Here is an 18,269-nt window from a genome sequence, read left to right as displayed (position 1 = left end):
GAATGTTACGTTTTTATTCAATATTCTTTTTGTGATTTTTTAGTGAAGGGCAGGATATAATTCCCATATTGATATGGGGGAAATGCAGGGTTCCATGTCTACATGTTTCTCAATTTTTACTTATCATTGCATTTATAGCCCATCTTTTCCTCCAAAGAGCTCATGGTGGCTTACATGGTCTCCTCATTTTATCTTCATAGCAACCTTGTAGGCAGGTTAGGGTACACTACTGAGCTTCAAATCCACACCATACATTTAAGGCACTATTATACTACTTCAACTGTAATGGGGAATCCTAGGAACAGTTTTTTTAAGGATGCTTATCTCACAGAGCTACAATTCCCAGCACACTAAAATAAAAACCCACTACAGTTCCCAGTATTCCCCGTAACTGTTAAAATGGTAAAATTGTGCTTTAAATATATGGTGTGTGTGTGACCTTATAGCTGTGTGGGAATTTGAACCCTGGCTTCCAGATCCTAGTTTGATACTCTTAACCAGACAAGCTATATTTCTAGTCTTCATGGTTATGGATGAGGAAAGGGGTAGTGGTTAAAACATAGTTTCCAGTCCTCATGGTTGCAAGGAGGCAATCTTAAAACAGAAAATGCACACATCCTTGGGAACTGGGAGATGCAATAGCATTATAAGCAAGCCTTTTCCTGTCTCTTCTTACCCTCCCACAGAATAAATCAGGTTAACATAAGAGGGCAGCCTCAGACTATTCAGATAGCTGGGCCAGTGTACATCTCCACACTGCAGTTTCTGATTGTGGATGACAGCTCTGCTTGGGGAACCTCACAACATTGCAAGTCTCTAGCTCTCTCTTTATATGTGTGTGTCATGCATAGTGTCATTCAATACTTAAACCCATGTTTCAGTCAAGGTGAATGAGCAGTATTTATATTTTACTAGCACACTTTCATTAGGAGTCATACCTCTGATGGAGTTGATCTGTCAAGACTCCAAAATGTGGAACTTTGGCTGAATTTTGCCGTGGCTTTGCTTGTGTGCTCAGAGCTTGGTTTTGTAAAGTGGAGTCCTGTAATTTTTTTCGGATCCAAGAATAGGGATAGATTAGTTCGATGATAGTTTTGCTCTATGCATGCAGAGTAGCTGGCATTCTGAGGTGGAAGAATGGACTATATTACATCTGAATGCTGATGGAGGATCCTGCACATTGTCAAAAAATTCCTGCAAGTAGAAAAATAGTATACCAGGAAGCAGACATGGGGGTGGCCCCATGTCCCAGGTCTTGTTTGTCAACATAAGAAGACCTACCGAGTTCATCATTCTGTTCCCACAGCAGCCAACCAGATGTCTATGGGAAGTCTGAAAGCAGGACTTGAGTCCAACAGTACTCTCCCTCTCCAGCTTCCATCAGCAGTGGAGAGAGAACATACTGTAGCCACCATGACTAGTAGCCACTGATCTCCTGTGGGGCCTTGGATCTGGTCACCTCTCCTGAAAAAGGATATTGCAGAGTTGGAAAAAATTCAGAACAGGGCAACCAAAATAATCAAGGCAATGGAGCAAACCCCCTATGAGGAGGAAAGGTTACAACATTTGGGGCTTTTTAGTTCAGAGAAAAGGTGAGTAAGAGGTGACGTGCATAGAAGTGTATAAAATTATACATGAGAAAGTAGAGAGAGAAAGGTTTTACTCCCTTCTCTCATAACACTAGCAATGTACCTAGCAGTGCCCTTGCAGCCTGGACTATAAGCATTCTCTCTAATATGCTAATAGTTTCTCTTTACTTGTAGGGAGATTTTTGGTTGGTTTTTGTTTTTGTTTTGTTGTTTTTTGTTTTAATGTAGGAGAACATAAAAAAATTGTAAACCCCCCCCCCCCGCCACTCCTTGCAGCCTGAATTCTACTCTACCACTTGCCTATTCATTCAGATGCCTCTTTGTAAACCAGGCAATTAGTGGGAATCCGTCTGGGACTATTTTTAAACTTGTGCTATGATTTCCATTTTTGCCCTTGAGCTTCACTTTACTTTCTGGATAAATAAATACTTTCATTGAAAAGGCAATTAATCCAGTCACTCCCTGTTCCAGCTCTTCTCTTGCCAGTCCTTCCCTTCCCCGTACCTCTCATCCACTCTACACCACAAGAACATATATACGTGATCACACACTCTTGTACTCTTATGTTAATTATTCTGGAATAGTTAACTGACTCTGGTCCCGTAACCATGGCTATCTCGAGTGCATATGCAGAAAGGTGAAATAGATACTTTACAAAAGAATGTAATATTTTTAAGTGCCCAGCAGGATAGAAGCAATCATGATTTGCTTATTTATTTATTTAACCCCTGCTCTTCAGGATCCTTCTGGATGGAAAAGAGGGGTTGAACTAAAATAAGTAAACAAGCTATTATAGTATTGTTATGGTATAAGAGATAGAAGATAGGGTGCGGCAGAGGGGGAGAAATAAAAACACCATGGAAAACAGAGTATATTCAAGTGTATATGTTAAACTTCTGAAAATTTAATTAAAAAAAATAAGTAAACAAACAACTGTCATAAATAACTCCATCCAGAAAGGTGCACTAAAAGGTAGTAGAAAATCCAACCTTTTACCAATCTATAGATACCATGACTATAAATATGGCAGGGAGGTAAGTGGGTATGAGCAGGCCACTAATCTGGGTTAAGTGATCTTGAAGATGTACTGTGGAAAATTTCCCGCAGTTTTAAATCTTAAATTGTTTGTGGATTGTATACTTTGCATTAACAGTAAATTTAAATATTGCTATAGGTTCTAGGTGCCAGAGTTTGTGAGTGCAAGTCACCCATAATTTTTTAATTCAGTAAAAGAATTAAATTTAGTTCCTGCTAATGAGCCAGGCCAGCTCCCGCAGAGCTAGCTGGATGGGGGCTATTGGAAGAACAGGCTGATGATGGCCTGTCGTTAAGTCTTCTTCTTTGGCGATCACGGTTTTAACAATAAGTCCGTAAGTGACTGTGGAGGCCAATTTTCTGTATCCACATGTCCTTCCACAGTGGGTGTATACAGAGCCTTACGCTGGTGTAATATTTACATTTTGTTGCATGATACAATTTATTCTTTAAATGTCACTTCCCAAAACAAATAATTCTTCCCCATTTGTATCTTTTCTTGCTCCGCCTTCAATAAGCTAACAGCCATGTACCTAGGTTTCTAGTGCAATCCCATGTACATTTAAACATAAATGTTCTACGGTATTCAGGGTGGCGTACTCCCTAATAAGGGTATTTACTATTGCTGCTCTAGGTGTGCCCTTGGATTCCACCTGATTTTGGTGCCCCATTGTGGAAGTTGTTAATGTGAGGCAGAGAAGTATCAGACCTGGATAGAATGACCCAGTGGTGAAAGAGAGGTAGTCTACGCATGCTTGGGAACACATTCATTTTATGAATACTTTGGGGCTGGATCACCATAATTGTTTTGGGAAGGAACTGTGCTGAGCCTTGGCTCAGATACAGCCCTTATTACTTCATTGGATTGATTGATTGATTGATTGATTGATTGATTGATTGATTATGAGGCCCAGGCCCAGTAAATTTTAGACTGTCCTAGGAATACAATAACCCAGATAATTGGGCTAATGGTAGAATCAGGACAGATTGGAGAAAGCACTTCTTTATACATTTTATAATTATTATATAAAATGTATAATATCAGGGCTTTTTCAGCCGGAACTCGCCCGAACTCAGTTCTGGCACCTCTCATGTGGGCACCATTGCCATTATAAGAGAACAAGGGAGACATTCATGGTGAGTTCCGGCACCTCTTTTTCCAGAAAAATAGCACTGTATAATATGTATTATTGATTGCCACAATAAGCAGTGATGGCCACTTCACTGTCATAGGACACTTCCAGAGAGTCGCTGTGGGACTCCATCACATACCAGCAAATTCAGGTTGTGCAGTTAAAGCTTATGTGGTAGAGCCCTTGCACAACAGACCAAACTCCAAAAAATCTGATTGTTTTTATAATAAGGAAAATTTGGGGAAAATGCACTGGATAGTGTGGGGCGAGATTTGCTTAAACTCCCTACAGACAAGGCAGAGGAGTACTCAATCAACAGATTGTCTGGAAATGACCTTATGTGTTGGTTAAACCACAGAGCCTAGGACTTTCCGATCAGAAGGTAGGCGGTTCGAATCCCCGCGACGGGGTGAGCTTCCGTTGCTCGGTCCCTGCTCCTGCCAACCTAGCAGTTCGAAAGCACGTCAAAGTGCAAGTAGATAAATAGGTACCACTCTGGTGGGAGGGTAAATGGCGTTTCCGTGTGCTGCTCTGGTTCGCCAGAAGCGGCTTAGTCATGCTGGCCACATGACCCAGAAGCTGTACGCCGGCTCCCTCGGCCAATAAAGCAAGATGAGCGCCGCAACCCCAGAGTCGGTCACGACTGGACCTAATGGTCAGGGGTCCCTTTACCTTTACCTAGACAAGTAAACTGAGCATAGGTCTGTCAATGGTCATTAGTAATGAAAGCTGCTCAGACACAGTGAGGAGCCAGCCCCCTGCTTGTGGTCTTCTTAGGGGCATCTGATTGGCCACACTCAGAAATGGTCTTCTTAGGGGCATCTGACTGGCCACACTCAGAAATGGTCGTCTTAGGGGCATCTGATTGGCCACACTCAGAAATGGGATGCTGAACTAGATGGATATATACCTGGCCCAATAGGACTCTTCTTATATGCTTTCTAGCTTTTCTTTCCCATTCCAGTAAACATATTTTCCTTCCAAGGCTCCAAGGTTGAATATGATTGCAGTACTTCATTAAAGATTAAACGGAGACCAGGTTTTCTTCTTCCTCTACAAGTAGCATAGCAAAAGAAGTAAGATGGAGTTGTGTGTCTACAGTTACTACCGGTATGAACAGTTATTATATACTTTTAAGCTTTGTACAGGAATGTCAGAGTGTACCTCTTTGCCTTTTTGGCCCCTCTTTACATTTCTGACCCCTCTGTGGGTGTTTTCAGACTGTCGCTAAAACGAAATTCAATCACAAACGAGTAAATTCAGGTTGTGCATTTATAGCTGAATGAGAGGTCCTGTGCAGCTTCTTTGAGTCCAATCCCCCCACCTTTTCTTTCCAGTAAGGTGAAAGGGAAACATACTGGAAAGTGTGGGATAAAACTTGTTTTTGCACAATGGTCATCCAACCTCTCCTCCATCTAACTTCCCTGCAAACAAATCGGGATGAATGCCCAAAAGCTGGTCTGGCAAGTCCACACACAGGATAATTCTGAAGATAATTCATTTGAAGAAGTGGGTTCCAGTCCACGAAAGTGCATGTCACAATAAAATTGTTGTGCGACACGTGGGGGGGGGGTTCAGTAATAGGAAAAGACCCCCCTTTTCACCTGGCCAGTGCTTCTGTGTCTTAATAGTTTCAGGACAGGCAGATAAAGGTCCCCCGCACCCCACCCCACCCCCCTTTCCGGACAAGAAAGTGAAATGGTGAAAAAGACTAAGTGGTTTCTTCCTTCCGTGCAGACCGAGCCCTTGTCAGCCAGGAAGAAAAACGGCAAAAGAGACACGACACAACTGGAGGAGGGGCGCTACAATTTTCAAGAAGTCGGGCCCCTCCCAAATGAGCCACCCTTCCCCAACTCCGTTCTTCGGGGCAACTGGCCAGCCACGCGCTCTCTGGTCCCACCCACGTGGACCTTTGCCAAGGGCAGGGCTGGGTGAGCCTGGTGCGATGTGGATGAGCTAAACTGGGGAATTTTGTGTGTTTTTTTTAATCCAAGGAGGGGGTGAAGAGAGGAAACTTCAGGAGCAACAAGAGCAGCAGGAAGCTGCCTCCGTCCTAGACCCTCCATCAGCACCTCCAGGTACCTATCCAACGGGTCAGGGGGAAAGTTGGGTGCCAAAAGTCCTGGGTTCTCGAGGGAGAATTTGGGAAACGAGACCTGGGGGGGGGGGGGGATTAGAGCAGGGTGCTAGGTAGGATCCCATAATATTCCCGTTTGGCGGTGGGAAGAGAGATCGAGAGATCTTGCCACTTGGGCTCGGAAGAGCTGACAGCCAGATTTTTTTATTTTTATTTTAGGAAATAGAAAGGGATTTGAGAGAATTGAACGGGAGAGGCATCAATTTGACGCCTGGGGCTGGGGCTGGGGGGAGGAGAAGCCTTAGCAAACCACTCCCCTCTGTCAGATTGCCAGCCCCTCCCTCTGCTCTAACCCTCTGGACCCCGCGTCCTCTCCCCAAAATCCTCTCTTTTTCACCCGCTTGTCGCTATGATCCATTTCCTTCCCCAAGAGAATTCAGGGAGCCTTCCTTCGGACACACGACCCCATCGCTCCAAGCTCCCTTAGCAGCGCTTTTTAGATGGAGTCCGATCAATACATTGCTTAGGCCGATACACGAAGGTCGTTGTAAAAGGCAAATTTTGCAAATGGAGGGTAGCCCCCCCCCTTAATAAAGCTCATCCAGCCCCACCTCCTGAATCGTCCACGTTTTAGCCAACTCACGGCGCACCGTAAAAGGGTAGCTGCGAAACTTAAAACAAAAGCCGAGGGGGCGATGTTCCCTCCCCCCGCGCCCCCCATTGAGACTCCTGCCTGCCTTGAATAACAAGGTGCTTGAGGTGTTGGAAATCAGGGAACCTCTCAGATCCCCAGATGCTGCCCCTTCTCCAAAGTAGTGGGTATTGCATTTTGGGATAATGTGATACCTTATGGGGTGCGTGCTTCTTCCAAAATGGGTTTCCTAGCATCCTATATACTTCAGCTATTTACCCTAAGCTCAACATACTCTGCTACTGCAGCTGACAAAACCCAGCCTAGGTTTCTAAAGGGCCTTTTCATGTATGAGGTTTAAGATTAAACGGGATGGTGATAATGGAAAAGTAAAGGCTGTTGTTGGTCTCTCTTCCAGTTTTTATTCCCCATTTGCAATTTTCATGTGCGGCAGAAATGAGATGCTGAAATGCCTTTAATTGTGTGAAAATTACCCCAGGCCTTAAACTGATGGAGATATACATTCCTAAAAGATATATCTAGGACAATGATTTGGTTTTTTTGTATTTGTTTAAAGTATTTTGTATCTGTTTAAAAAGTAGACAAAGGCTGCAATCCTAATTAAGACTACTCAGAAGTAAGTCCTGCTGAATTCATTGGGACTTATTCCCAGGCAAGTGGGACTATGATGCTGCTGCAGTCCTGTGCACATTTGGAAGTAAGTCTCACTGAACACTTACCCTACTGAGTAAAGTTATGCAGGATTGTGCTGTATTGCTACACTCCTAAACAACTTTTCATGGATTCAGCCCCATCAAACTCAGTGGCTCTTGCTTCTGAATGTGCATACTTGGGATTGTATTATATTGTGCCCTCCCTATTTTGTGAATTCTAATATGTTTTTTACACCCTTTATTTTGTGGGTGCTTGTTTATTGTTAACATTGGTTTTAGTATCCTCACAGAAAAACGAAGTAAGTTATTCTAAAGAGCTCTTCTGTGATCAAGCAGTTTAAGTTGCCTATCCATGCGTTCTGACCTCTCTGCCTAGGAGCCAGATGTTAATTGCCAGTGTCAGAAAATTTTGGTGACATATGTGTATGTGTGTTGGCAGTGTTCAAAAGAGGAGTGCCTTTTCAATCTGGAATGAGTCATTTGCAAATGTTATTCATAGGAAACAAAAAGCAGAAGAGAAGGTTTTTTTCTTTAAAAAAACTCCCAAATATAAATCCGAGTCCATATAGCTTTCGTATTCAGTTCACAAATTAAGGGCATGCACACACAATTTTAAAAGTTGGGGGAAGCTAGCATAATTTTACACTTTTGTAGAGGAAGCAGAATAGCGTGAAAACCTAGTCATGTGGTGCATGGTAAGATATCCAGATAGCAGAGAAACAGATCAGCCCAAGCAGATACCAAAAGTCCTGTCTCTCACAGCTAGCATATGTTCTCCACTCTATGGGCATGGCACTGCAAGTTGCTTAGAGTTTACATTTTAGTAAAAAAAGAGCAACTAATAAGTGCAATACATAATAATAAATACCAGTAATAATAGGAGCCACTTATCCTTCTATGTATTATTATCCTAAAATAAAATGAAAAGGGTTCTTTTTCTGCCTTTTTTGTAAGGCAGGCACTGGATTCCTTATTTTTCAAAGCTAGGAATGGCCTTAAGTTGGCTGCTGTGGGAAAATTCAGAGGTATGCAGTGGTGTAGCTAGCCGCTCGGTGCCTGGGGTGGCGCACACCCCATTTGCACTATCAATTTAATGCAGTGTTATTCTACTTCAGGGACGCGGGTGGCGCTGTGGGTAAAACCTCAGTGCCTAGGACTTGCCAATCGCATGGTTGGTGGTTCGAATCCCCGCGGCGGGGTGAGCTCCCATCTCTTGGTCCCAGCTCCTGTCCACCTAGCAGTTTGAAAGCACCCTTAAGTGCAAGTAGATAAATAGGTACCGCTTTATAGCGGGAAGGTAAACGGCGTTTCCGTGTGCTGCGCTGGTGCCGGCTCGCCAGAGCAGCTTCGTCACGCTGACCACGTGACCCGGAAGTGTCTCTGGACAGCGCTGGCCCCCGGCCTCTTAAGTGAGATGGGCGCACAACCCTAGAGTCGGACACGACTGGCCTGTATGGGCAGGGGTACCTTTACCTTTACTTTTTATTCTACTTCATACAATCATGGCTTCCCCTGAAGAATCCTGGAGACAGTAGCTTGTTAAGGGTGATGAGAGTTCTTAGGAGATCCCTATTCCCCTCATAAAACTACAATTCTCAGCATGGTTTAACAACCCAATGCCCTCTTCCCATGGAACTCTGGAAATTGTAGCTCTCCTAACAAGCACTCTTAACAAACTACAGTTCTTTTGTGGGACTCCTTGTGGGAAGCTGTGACTCTTTAAAGTGCTACTGCTTCAAATGAGAATATTGAAGTTTAACTGATTGATTCAGAGGAACTAGGAGCTAGAATCTTTTAAGTTTTCTGCGATGGGATCTTTTTTGAGACAGATGAAAGACCAGGAGGCAGAATTTGTGGATCTGGAAGGAGAATGGACTGGGCTAATTTGAACCAGGAGTCAGCCCAAGCACTTGTTTTCAGTACCAGGCCAATGATATAGGACTTTACTTTACAGTGGGGTGGGTGGGAGGGATGTGTGTGTCAGACTTGGAGACCTTCCAGACCTGGCCCCTGTGACTTTACCTAGATCATCACACCCTCTTACCTCAGGCCACACCCTCTCACCAACTTTGCTTCACATCCCTCTTGAGAGTTTTTGCCTGGCTGGAATGTGCCATTGAGCTCTGATAATGCCTCCTGTCTGCCTAGGTGGAGGCTGGAGCAGGGTGTGAGGGTCAGTGCAGAAAGTAGCTTAGTGTACACTGGTAAAATTTACATGAATTGCTCAGCCACTTTTGCTTCTGGTTCCACATGGCACTGGCATGTGGTGCCCAGAAAAGAATGTGGCCTGGCGGCTGAGAAAGTTCTCCCATCCCTGTTTTATAGGTTAAGCCACTCTAGGGATTGTAGCTCCATGTGGGTCTCCTAACAACTCACAGCACCCTTAGCAAACTAAAGTCCTCAGGATTCTTTGGGGGAAGCTGTGACTTTTTAAAGTGGTATGGTCCTGCCTTAAAAGTCAATTTAAGAAATTAACTACTGAGAAAATGTAGTCAGAAACTGTAGGTTTGTTGCTGCTGCTGGCTATTATTATTATTATTATTATTAAAAAAGAACAACGACCTCATGTTTGCAACTTCCTTTTGCCTTTCTTGCTGCTCTGCAGTTTCTGATGTATACCATCAGGATTCCCTCGCTGCTATTTGAAAGGCAGGGCCCCTTGGTGGGACTGAAGGAGGCGGCAGCGACACAGCCAGGCTGTTGCTACCTCCACCCCTGGCATGCCCAGGGCTCACATGACTCTGCAACATCTGGATCACATTAAGGCAAAGCCTAAAGCCACAGGAATGTGAGCTGGGTGGATGAGCCCAGCTCCTTGCTTCTCTGGGCTGGAGGGGGCTGGGAAATACGGCGTGTCCAAGGAGGGGCTCGGAGCCCTAGATATCCCCAGACAGACCCAATGAGGTGTCGGTAACAGCTAGACAGAAATGTACAATATGTGCTTAGAAGCTGGGGCTTGCGATTCCTCTGGGAGTGATGCAGTGGGTGAGAATAGTGGGCCTGAGCCTCAGGACTCCTCCTGGCTTCTCTAAGTGGGTTGTGGCAGGGGAGACAGGCCTGCTTCGAGTCAAAGACTTTGGGGGAATGGGATCTACTTGTTTGAGCGGGAGAGGGAGTTAGAATGGGAAACCAGGGGCCCTTACATTCCGGAGAAGGAACAGAGTGGTGTCTAGTTGCTCAGGCTGGAGCTGGAAAGATTTCTGAGTGAAGAAGGTGGGAGGTCTGGAGTTGGATCAGATTTTGGACGCCCTCACCTATCCCTAATATTAAGAGCGGAAAACAGGTTGTTCCTTTTTGTTTTTGTTTTGCAAGGGTTTGTTTAATGCTGCCCACCCTTCTCTCCCCAGCTTCCAGCTGCCAAGATGAGCTTCCTTCTCTTCGCAGTCACTGCCCTCCACGTCCTCATTCTCATCTTACTCTTCGTCGCCACGTTGGACAAGGTGAGAGAACGCAGAAGCTGTCGCTCCCGGTCCATCTTGTTTTCCTCCTCTGTTTTAGGTTTGTTCAGCTGGTAGCCTGTTGTGAGCCACATCTGGCCCTCGGAAGCAACTTTTTTTGGGCCCCGTGCCTCAGTGGGCGTACCAGTCCTTAATCCAGGTGTGGTAAACAATTTCATTCACCCTGGAAGCAACCATCTCTCTGTGTGCCTGTCATGTGATTCTTACTACATTGTTCTTGCGCGCTGCCTATCCAGGGAGATCTTTCATAAAGCCCATACTGCTAGGTGGTGCTGAATTTATTATTACGGAGCCCACCATCTGTGAGGGACCCTGGAGCTGGTCTGGAGAATAGAGAAGCCCCGACTGAAAGTGTTGATGCCGGCTGTCTCTTCCTGCTCTGGATACCAAATCCTCCAAGGGCCCACACCAGCCCTTAGACTTCTCCATAGTCCTCCCCTGCCCCACCCTCACAAAAAAGGACAGTCAAGTTTCTGAAGGTGCTAAAGGAAATTCTTGATTCACTGAAGCTCTCCAGCATATTGCATAGTAGCATGTTTCAAGTACATGGAACCCATCAGAGGGTTGTAAGCCACCCAGACTGGCTGGCGAAACCCAACCAGATGGATGGGGGTATAACTAATAACTGTATCATCATCATCATCATCATGATCATGTTACCACATCCCTCCTGAATGAGGCATTTAATCTTTGGGAACATAAAGTTAATTTATTGCAGAGTATAGCTTTCTTTAGAATGGGATTTCTGCCTTTGGCATGGCATATAATAGGCTGCAATCCCAACCCCACTGACCTGCAGGCAGTGCTTTTTTCTGGGGGGACGCAGGGGCACGCATACCCCTAAACATTTTGTGAATCTAAGTTTAGCCTCATTGGGGGGCAGTACTTCAGTATGAGTAGGAAAATGAGAGTACCCCTAAACATTTTTTTTTAAAGCACTGCTTACAGGTATGCTTCACTGAATATAATAGGATTTACTTTTGAGTAGATGTGGTTAGGCCTGTGCTGCTAAGTGAGAAATTGGAGCCAATTTTCTTTAGTACTTTTTGTGCTTTGCCTCCTTTATTTTGATCTCAATATTGATTTTTATTTTTATTTTTGGTTCTGTACTGCTTTATTCTGGTCCCTGGAGATAAAAAAAGGAAAGGAAAGAAGAGTCCTAATTTTATTTTGGTGTGTCTTAATTTGGCAGCTGTAGCCTTGGAATATTTTTGACACTTCTACTCCTGACTCAAGGTGTTTTGTCAACTTTTTAAACTGATAATTGTGCTAGAGCCTGCATCTTCAGCCAGTGTTGGGGGTGGATACACAATTTATTCACCAACCATGTCTGTGTGTACTTCATTGTCTTCGTTAAGCCCTGACATGTGTTTCCCTAAGATGACAGTTTATAGAAAATGAAAATGGAATGGCACACCCATTAACATAAGTTATGGGCTGTACTGTAAGTGTGGATGTTTCTTCTGCTTTGCACAGACTATTTACATTTGTCATTATTCTTTTATTTGTGCAAATACTTCAGATTTGATGCCATACAATATTCTCCTTACAAAAAAAGGAACAATTAAAACTCAGACCTTGTGTAGTTGAATCCCCAGGTTTTTATGGTTGTATCTGGGGGTGAAACAACACATTATGAAGCTACGGTAACTTTGCATTTGCTTCATTGTTGGAGTCAGGGGTTTTTTCAAGGGAGAATCTGTAGGTTAGATTCCTAACCTTTCCCCAATCTGTCAACTCTCCCCTGCAGCCCTTTGGCTGCCCCCAACCCACTCCCTCGCCTTAGAAAATAAGGTCCTGCTGGGGTGGGAAAGAGAAGCAAAGATAAATTATGGAGGAGAATCAGTGAATGAGAGAACAGTTAAAAATGCTTCCCCTCCCACGCACTCATTTTCCTTGCCCCACTTCTACATTACTTTTAAATAGAAAGCATGGGTTTGCAATCATACATATATATTTATTTATTATATATGCAGTGTAGCTTACTAGGGCGTCTCAGGCAAACCACCCTCTCTCAAACTCAGTTCCCAATCTGCAGTAGGGGGATAACAATGCGTAGTAAAGAAGGGCAGTACCATTAACTCTGGGAATTTAGGCACAGTGAGTTACTGACCCCATAAATACAGTGAAGCCTGCACTCTCCACTCCTGCTCTTGCTTGGACTGGGGCACACCCTGCTGCAGGCCTGCATTAGGAGCCCTGCCATTGAGTTGTCCAGGAAACTGTTTAATAAACCACATACCTTTCCAATACCTATGTAGAACCCAAATCCTCAAGGCTCAACAAGCAATGCAAGCCCCCGGTTATTCATGATGGTGTAGTACAGTGGAACCTCGTGTTACGTACTGTCCTCCTTGCGAACGCTTTGGGTTATGAGATCCGCTAACCCGGAAGTAGATGCTCCTGGTTGCAAACTTTGCCCCAGGATGCGAGCAGAAGTTGCGCTCTGGCAGGGCAGCAGCAGCAGCGGGAGGCACCATTAGCGAAAGCGCACCTCATGTTATGAATGGTTTCGGCTTGAGAACAGACCTCTGCAACAAATTAAGTTCGTAACCAGAGGTACCACTCTATAGCGGTGAAGAGACTTAAGATAGTCTCCAGTTCTGCTCCCACCTCTGCCATACTCATTAAGATGAGTTTAAACCTTCACTCTCTTCCACACTCCCTAGCTTTGACTCCCTCCCACAACTACAAAATGGGGATAATAGCATTGACTTACCTTATAAGGTTGTAGCCCTTTACTGGACTACAACTCCCAGCATCCCTATGAGCAGGGCAGGGGCTGATGGGACTTGGAGTCCAACAACATGTGGATGGCCACCGGTCAGCCACCTCTGCTGTAAAGATTGCTAACAACAGTGTCTATGAAGTGCTATAAACATAGTGCTATATCAGCCCTGTGTGTGTTTACTATTAATTGGTGCACCCATGAAAATGTACTATATGAATGACACAAACACATGTTTGGAAACACACATTCATGCAGATACACTTGAGAGCCATGATTAATGCTAGTTCCCGCTTATGTGGTCCCAAACACATGTTTGTTGCTATGTTAGGTGTGGAAAGTCCTTGAGAAAGCCATTACCTTGGTGCTTATAATGTTCAAGTTTGTTCTCAAAAGTAAACTCCCTTTGAACTTTGAAAACTAGTCTTCCAAGCATGTCCAGTAATGTTATCAGCCCACTGGCCACACTGACCTGTGCAAGCCATTTGTGGTGGGAAATAACAGGCTTTTCTAAAGTTTTGCTGACTGCTTGGTTGGAGTCAGTTCTTACTTGGCTTCCCCGATGGAAAAGCTCAGCCAGCCAGCCAGCCCGCCCTCCTTGGAGGCCTGCTTCTAAAATCTCCGTTGTAATTCTCTTCCAGTCTTGGTGGGTCCTGCCCGACAAGGAAACCGTGAACATCTGGTATGAGTGCACACTTAATAACCACACCAACACCTGGGCCTGCAAAACAGTCTCTGACAGTGGTGAGTACAGCAAAGGCTATTTCACATCATATTAACTGCTGCTTCTCTACGGCATGCATACAGTCTCCTCCTCTCTCACCACCCCCATACTTATCTTTTCTCCACAGCATGGCTTCAGGCAGTCCAAGCCTTCATGGTTTTAAGTCTTCTCTTCTCCAGCTTAGCCTTCATTATCTTCATGTGCCAACTCTACACCATGAAGCGGGGAAGCCTGTTCTACGCCACTGGGATCTTCCAGATACTTACATGTAAGTATGGTGTGGTGATTTGCTGTTTAGAGACCAGTTTAATTAGCATGTGGTGAGTAGTAAAATATCACAGGGAGAGATGTAGCATAGGAGCCAGAAAGGAAGTAATACTTTGGATGGGGAGAAGTATGAGTGCAGCCTGGGGTAAAACAGTGTCATGGGGGGGCATGTTTATGTGTAGGAGCTGCTCTTGTGAGGAAGTAGTGAGGACATGTAGGAGGAAGAGCCATGCAAGTATACCATAAGACCCAGCAACACCAAATTGCTAAGTATACTACCACTTTTGGGGTAATGCTACTGGATAAATCTGAAATATGTTATAGTTCTCTTCTCTTCCATGTTATCATAAAATATGCTGAGATGCAAAGTGCAAATTCCAATATGGATGCCGGTGAGATTTATGCCCTGGGATCTCATTGTCACATTGCAAAGGGATTGTACATTTAAAACACATGGCTTTAATCTATGGTTTACATCTCAAAGAGCTACAATTCCCAGCACCCTTAACTACAGTTCCCAGGATTCTTTGCGGGGAACCCAGGAGCTTTAAATACCTGGTGAAGATGTGAGCATTGAATGCAGCTTTAGGCAGTAAGATGTAGCTAACAGGGATCCAGTGCTAATTGTCTGCTTGGATCTGTTTCCAGCTATCTCCGTGTTCACAGCTGCCGTGATCTACACCACCCACGTGGAACAGTTCCAGGGTGGCCGACCACCGGGTGGGTCTTTTGGTTACTGTTTTGTGCTGGCGTGGCTGTCCTTTCCTTTGGCTCTTATCAGTGGAATCATTTACATCCACCTTCGGAAAAAGGAGTGACCATCAACTGGATGATCTCTCCCATTTGCCTTGGAAGGAGCCCTGTTCTCCTCTGAATTTAGCTATGTATTAACTCTTTGCAGTTTTCAAAGGCAGTTATGATACAAAATCCTATGCGATACATGGATTGGTCCACTGGGGTCCTGCATTGTGAGTGTATCACCCCTTGTTTGCATGTTATCAGGTACTTCCACATAATACAGCAAGTTAAAGGGGTGTCATCTTGCACTTGGCATTTCCCAGAGCTCTTCTATTTTTCAGATTTGGCAAAAATGGAAATACACATTAAAACTCAAACTTGCAAACATTTCTAGCATTCTTTTTTCCTTTTAATCCCCATTTTTAAAAATGGTGGATTGAATATGTTTCTTGTGGTTTTTTTTTTAATAAATAAAAAAATCAGTGTTCTTTCCACATTTGCAGCTTGGAAGCTAAAATATCAAACGTGGGGGTGGGGACCCTAATAAATTCATTGAAAGAACTGAAACCACAAAAATTGGTGAAAGTAGGACTTCATCACGTTGTTCATACAGAACTGTTTGTCATGAATTGAAAAATCTGCAATTCTCTCTTGTTTCTCAACTGCTGGGACATTATGCACAGAGCCTGATGATAGCAGAGTTTGAAATTGGTCATTGAGATCACCACGAAAAATGAATTTCATCTTCTGAATTTCAACCATGAAACATAAGGGCATTTTTGCATGTGCTGTTACACGCACTTTAAATCATGTATTTTTAGGTTTTCACCTAAGACATTTTAAGCAACAGCCTAAAAATGCGAGGTGTGATTTGGACAAAACCATTTGCTAATACTTGCAAAATACCTGCCCACTGTTCAGGGAGTCACAAGTGATTATAACTCCCCCTTGAGTCAACCTTCAGTAACAAACCCCCATTTTTCTGCAGAATGTGTTAAAATGACCCTGGTGAGAACTCAGATAGCATCACTTTCCTCTTCCCCTCCAGCCAGTAACTACTTTAAAGGAGTATCTCATCCCCCCACAGTCTGAGGTTATACTCTGTACTTTCTCCAAAACAGCATAGGGTGAGGTATTTAAGCTAATCATATCCACCATCCTTCTAAAGCTGGGAGGATTAATCCTGCCTTCTTGCCCCATAGCAATTACGCACAAAATATTTGGAAAACATGGGAAAGATTTTGCTTCTCTAGTAGCCTTACCAAGCAGCCTGCTTGCAAGTTATTAAAAACGGGTTCCTTCCAATGATATTTCTGTAACAGTATTATATATGTGCTGGCTCCCCCAAAGTCCCCTTTCACCTTCTTGACCTGGCCTTTTAATATTTTATACGCATTTTAAGAATAAAAGAAAACCTAATAAACAAAATTCAGCAGAGCCATGTGTTCCTTTGCGAACTACAGTGTTTCACATTGTCTCACATTCCCGCAGTCTTCACAAGGAAACTTTCCTTTGGCGAACAGAACACTGCAGACTTAGAGTATCTTTTCTAATAATCTGATTATTTACAAACAGTGCAGGCTGACTGGATGAGAGTGCAGAAGCAAACATGCTGTTCCAAATCCACAACACCCGACATCATTAAAAACCTTTCCTCCTTGCAGAAATGCTTGTGGCACCTCTTCCAGCCAACTCCGGACTGCTGTTATTCATTCAGTCCCTCCTTGCCCAAACTCTCTGCATTCCGACTGAGCAAACTTGTTTTTATTGCATTTCAATCTTCCCTTCACAGAAGCTTCCTTCTCCACCCATGTTATTCTCAAAACAACCTGTGATATCGGTAAGGCTGGAAAAGATGTGCCAAGGACACTCAGGGATCTGCATGGCCAAGTGGAGACTATGGTTGGAATGCAGCAAAGTTTTACTCCGTGTAGACTCAGTGAAATTAACGAACTTGGCCAAGTTGCATCATTCACTTCAGTGGCTCTGCCCCGAGTAAAACTTAGTTGAATGTAAGACCCTACGAACCTTGTGCTTGCTGGTCCTGATCTGCCAGCAACCCCACCCCACCCCAGTTCTCTAGGTACAGCTGCTTTCCATCCTCACTGTGCACTTGGGCTGAGATAAAAGTGCAGCTTAATGCCTGCCAAGAGCACTAATATACCATCTGTTGGTGCAGAGATCTGGGCACGTGAACCAATAAATATTTAACCTAATTGAAATCTGAATGTTTAACTATCCACCAGCCACCCTAAAGCTTGTCTTTTTACAAGAGTAGAAGCAAGGGAATGCAGCTAGAAAAAGGCAGCCGACACCACGGCAGGTAGGAGCAAGCTAATACCGTAGAACGGGTGTTGCTAAACTACGACTTCCACTAGCCCCAGCAAGTCAGTGGCCAGGGATGGAAGCTGTAGTTCAGCAACGCCTGGAGGGCCAAAGGCTCCCCACATCTGGCTTAGAAGATGGTGGGCTCTGCTTTGTTACAAAGTTTTTAAGCAGAGGCTGGATGGCCACCTATCAGGGGTGCTGTAGTAGTGGATTTCCTGCATCAGCTGGAGCTGGGATTAGTTGACCTTTGATGTCCCTTCCAATTCTGGTTCTATGGGTCTGTCCTAAGTACAGGAAACATAGCCGCATCTCTCTCCCAAGTACAAAACACTGCTTTGTATCCCTTGGTTCATCTGACACAGATTGTCAGCCTTTTCGAAGGCATGCTTCCTTCTAGTCCTCAAGTTAGTCATGAAGGCAACTGGGAAACAAGCAGGCAACATTCTGGGGTGGTCCATTCTGGATTTTGCATACTCAGCGGGGATTCTCTGCTGGGGGGAAAGAGGGGAACTCTTAACAATATTCTGCTACCAGCAGCCACAATGGCTGTGTTTTGCCTCCACTGTCAGAGGCATCATGCCTCTGCATACCTGTTTCTCAGAATCACAGGTGGGCAGAGTGCTGTTGCACTCCTGCCCTGCTTACAGGCTTCCCAAAGGCACCTGGTTGATTGCTGTGGAAACAGAATGATGAACTAGACAGGCCTTTGCCTGACGCAGCAGGTTCCTTAAACTGTACAGCTGAGATGATTACCATAACATGCAATCTGCCTGACCTGTAATCTTCCATTTTAATTAAAACAAATGTAGAATTACATCAGGGGTGGGGAACTTGCAGCCCTCCAGATGTTGTCAGACTCCCTTCATCCCTGCCCTTCAGTCCTGCTG

At 44.4% G+C, this 18,269-nt stretch overlaps 1 protein-coding gene across 3 annotated transcripts; it reads left to right on the top strand.

The window, feature by feature from the left end:
- Window positions 1–5,587: 5,587 nt before the first annotated feature.
- Window positions 5,588–16,482, top strand: EMP3 (epithelial membrane protein 3 (MAM blood group)). 3 transcript variants are annotated; one of them, XM_081837518.1, is made up of 5 exons: window positions 5,588–5,835; window positions 10,487–10,579; window positions 13,967–14,069; window positions 14,177–14,317; window positions 14,965–16,482. In XM_081837518.1, exons 2-5 carry the CDS (start codon window positions 10,502–10,504, stop codon window positions 15,132–15,134), a joined length of 492 nt encoding a protein of 163 aa, XP_081693644.1. In that variant the 5' UTR covers window positions 5,588–5,835; window positions 10,487–10,501; the 3' UTR covers window positions 15,135–16,482. The 3 variants fall into 3 exon arrangements, with proteins under 3 accessions (XP_081693644.1, XP_081693645.1, XP_081693643.1); XM_081837519.1 differs by lacking the exon at window positions 5,588–5,835 and adding an exon at window positions 9,907–10,043; XM_081837517.1 differs by lacking the exon at window positions 5,588–5,835 and adding an exon at window positions 10,100–10,124.
- The last annotated feature ends 1,787 nt before the right edge of the window (window positions 16,483–18,269 follow it).

The sequence above is a fragment of the Podarcis erhardii genome (assembly GCF_964252035.2).
Source record: "Podarcis erhardii genome assembly, chromosome: 13".
Taxonomy (NCBI): Eukaryota; Metazoa; Chordata; class Lepidosauria; order Squamata; family Lacertidae; genus Podarcis; species Podarcis erhardii.
This window is presented reverse-complemented; position numbering and strand designations above follow the sequence as displayed.

What these genes read in the sequence shown, in the direction of transcription:
- EMP3 (XM_081837517.1), top strand. An exon ending in TCGTCGCCACGTTGGACAAG is followed by an intron (nt 10,580 to 13,966) that starts GTGAGAGAACGC and finishes ATTCTCTTCCAG; the next exon opens with TCTTGGTGGGTCCTGCCCGA. An exon ending in GATCTTCCAGATACTTACAT is followed by an intron (nt 14,318 to 14,964) that starts GTAAGTATGGTG and finishes ATCTGTTTCCAG; the next exon opens with CTATCTCCGTGTTCACAGCT.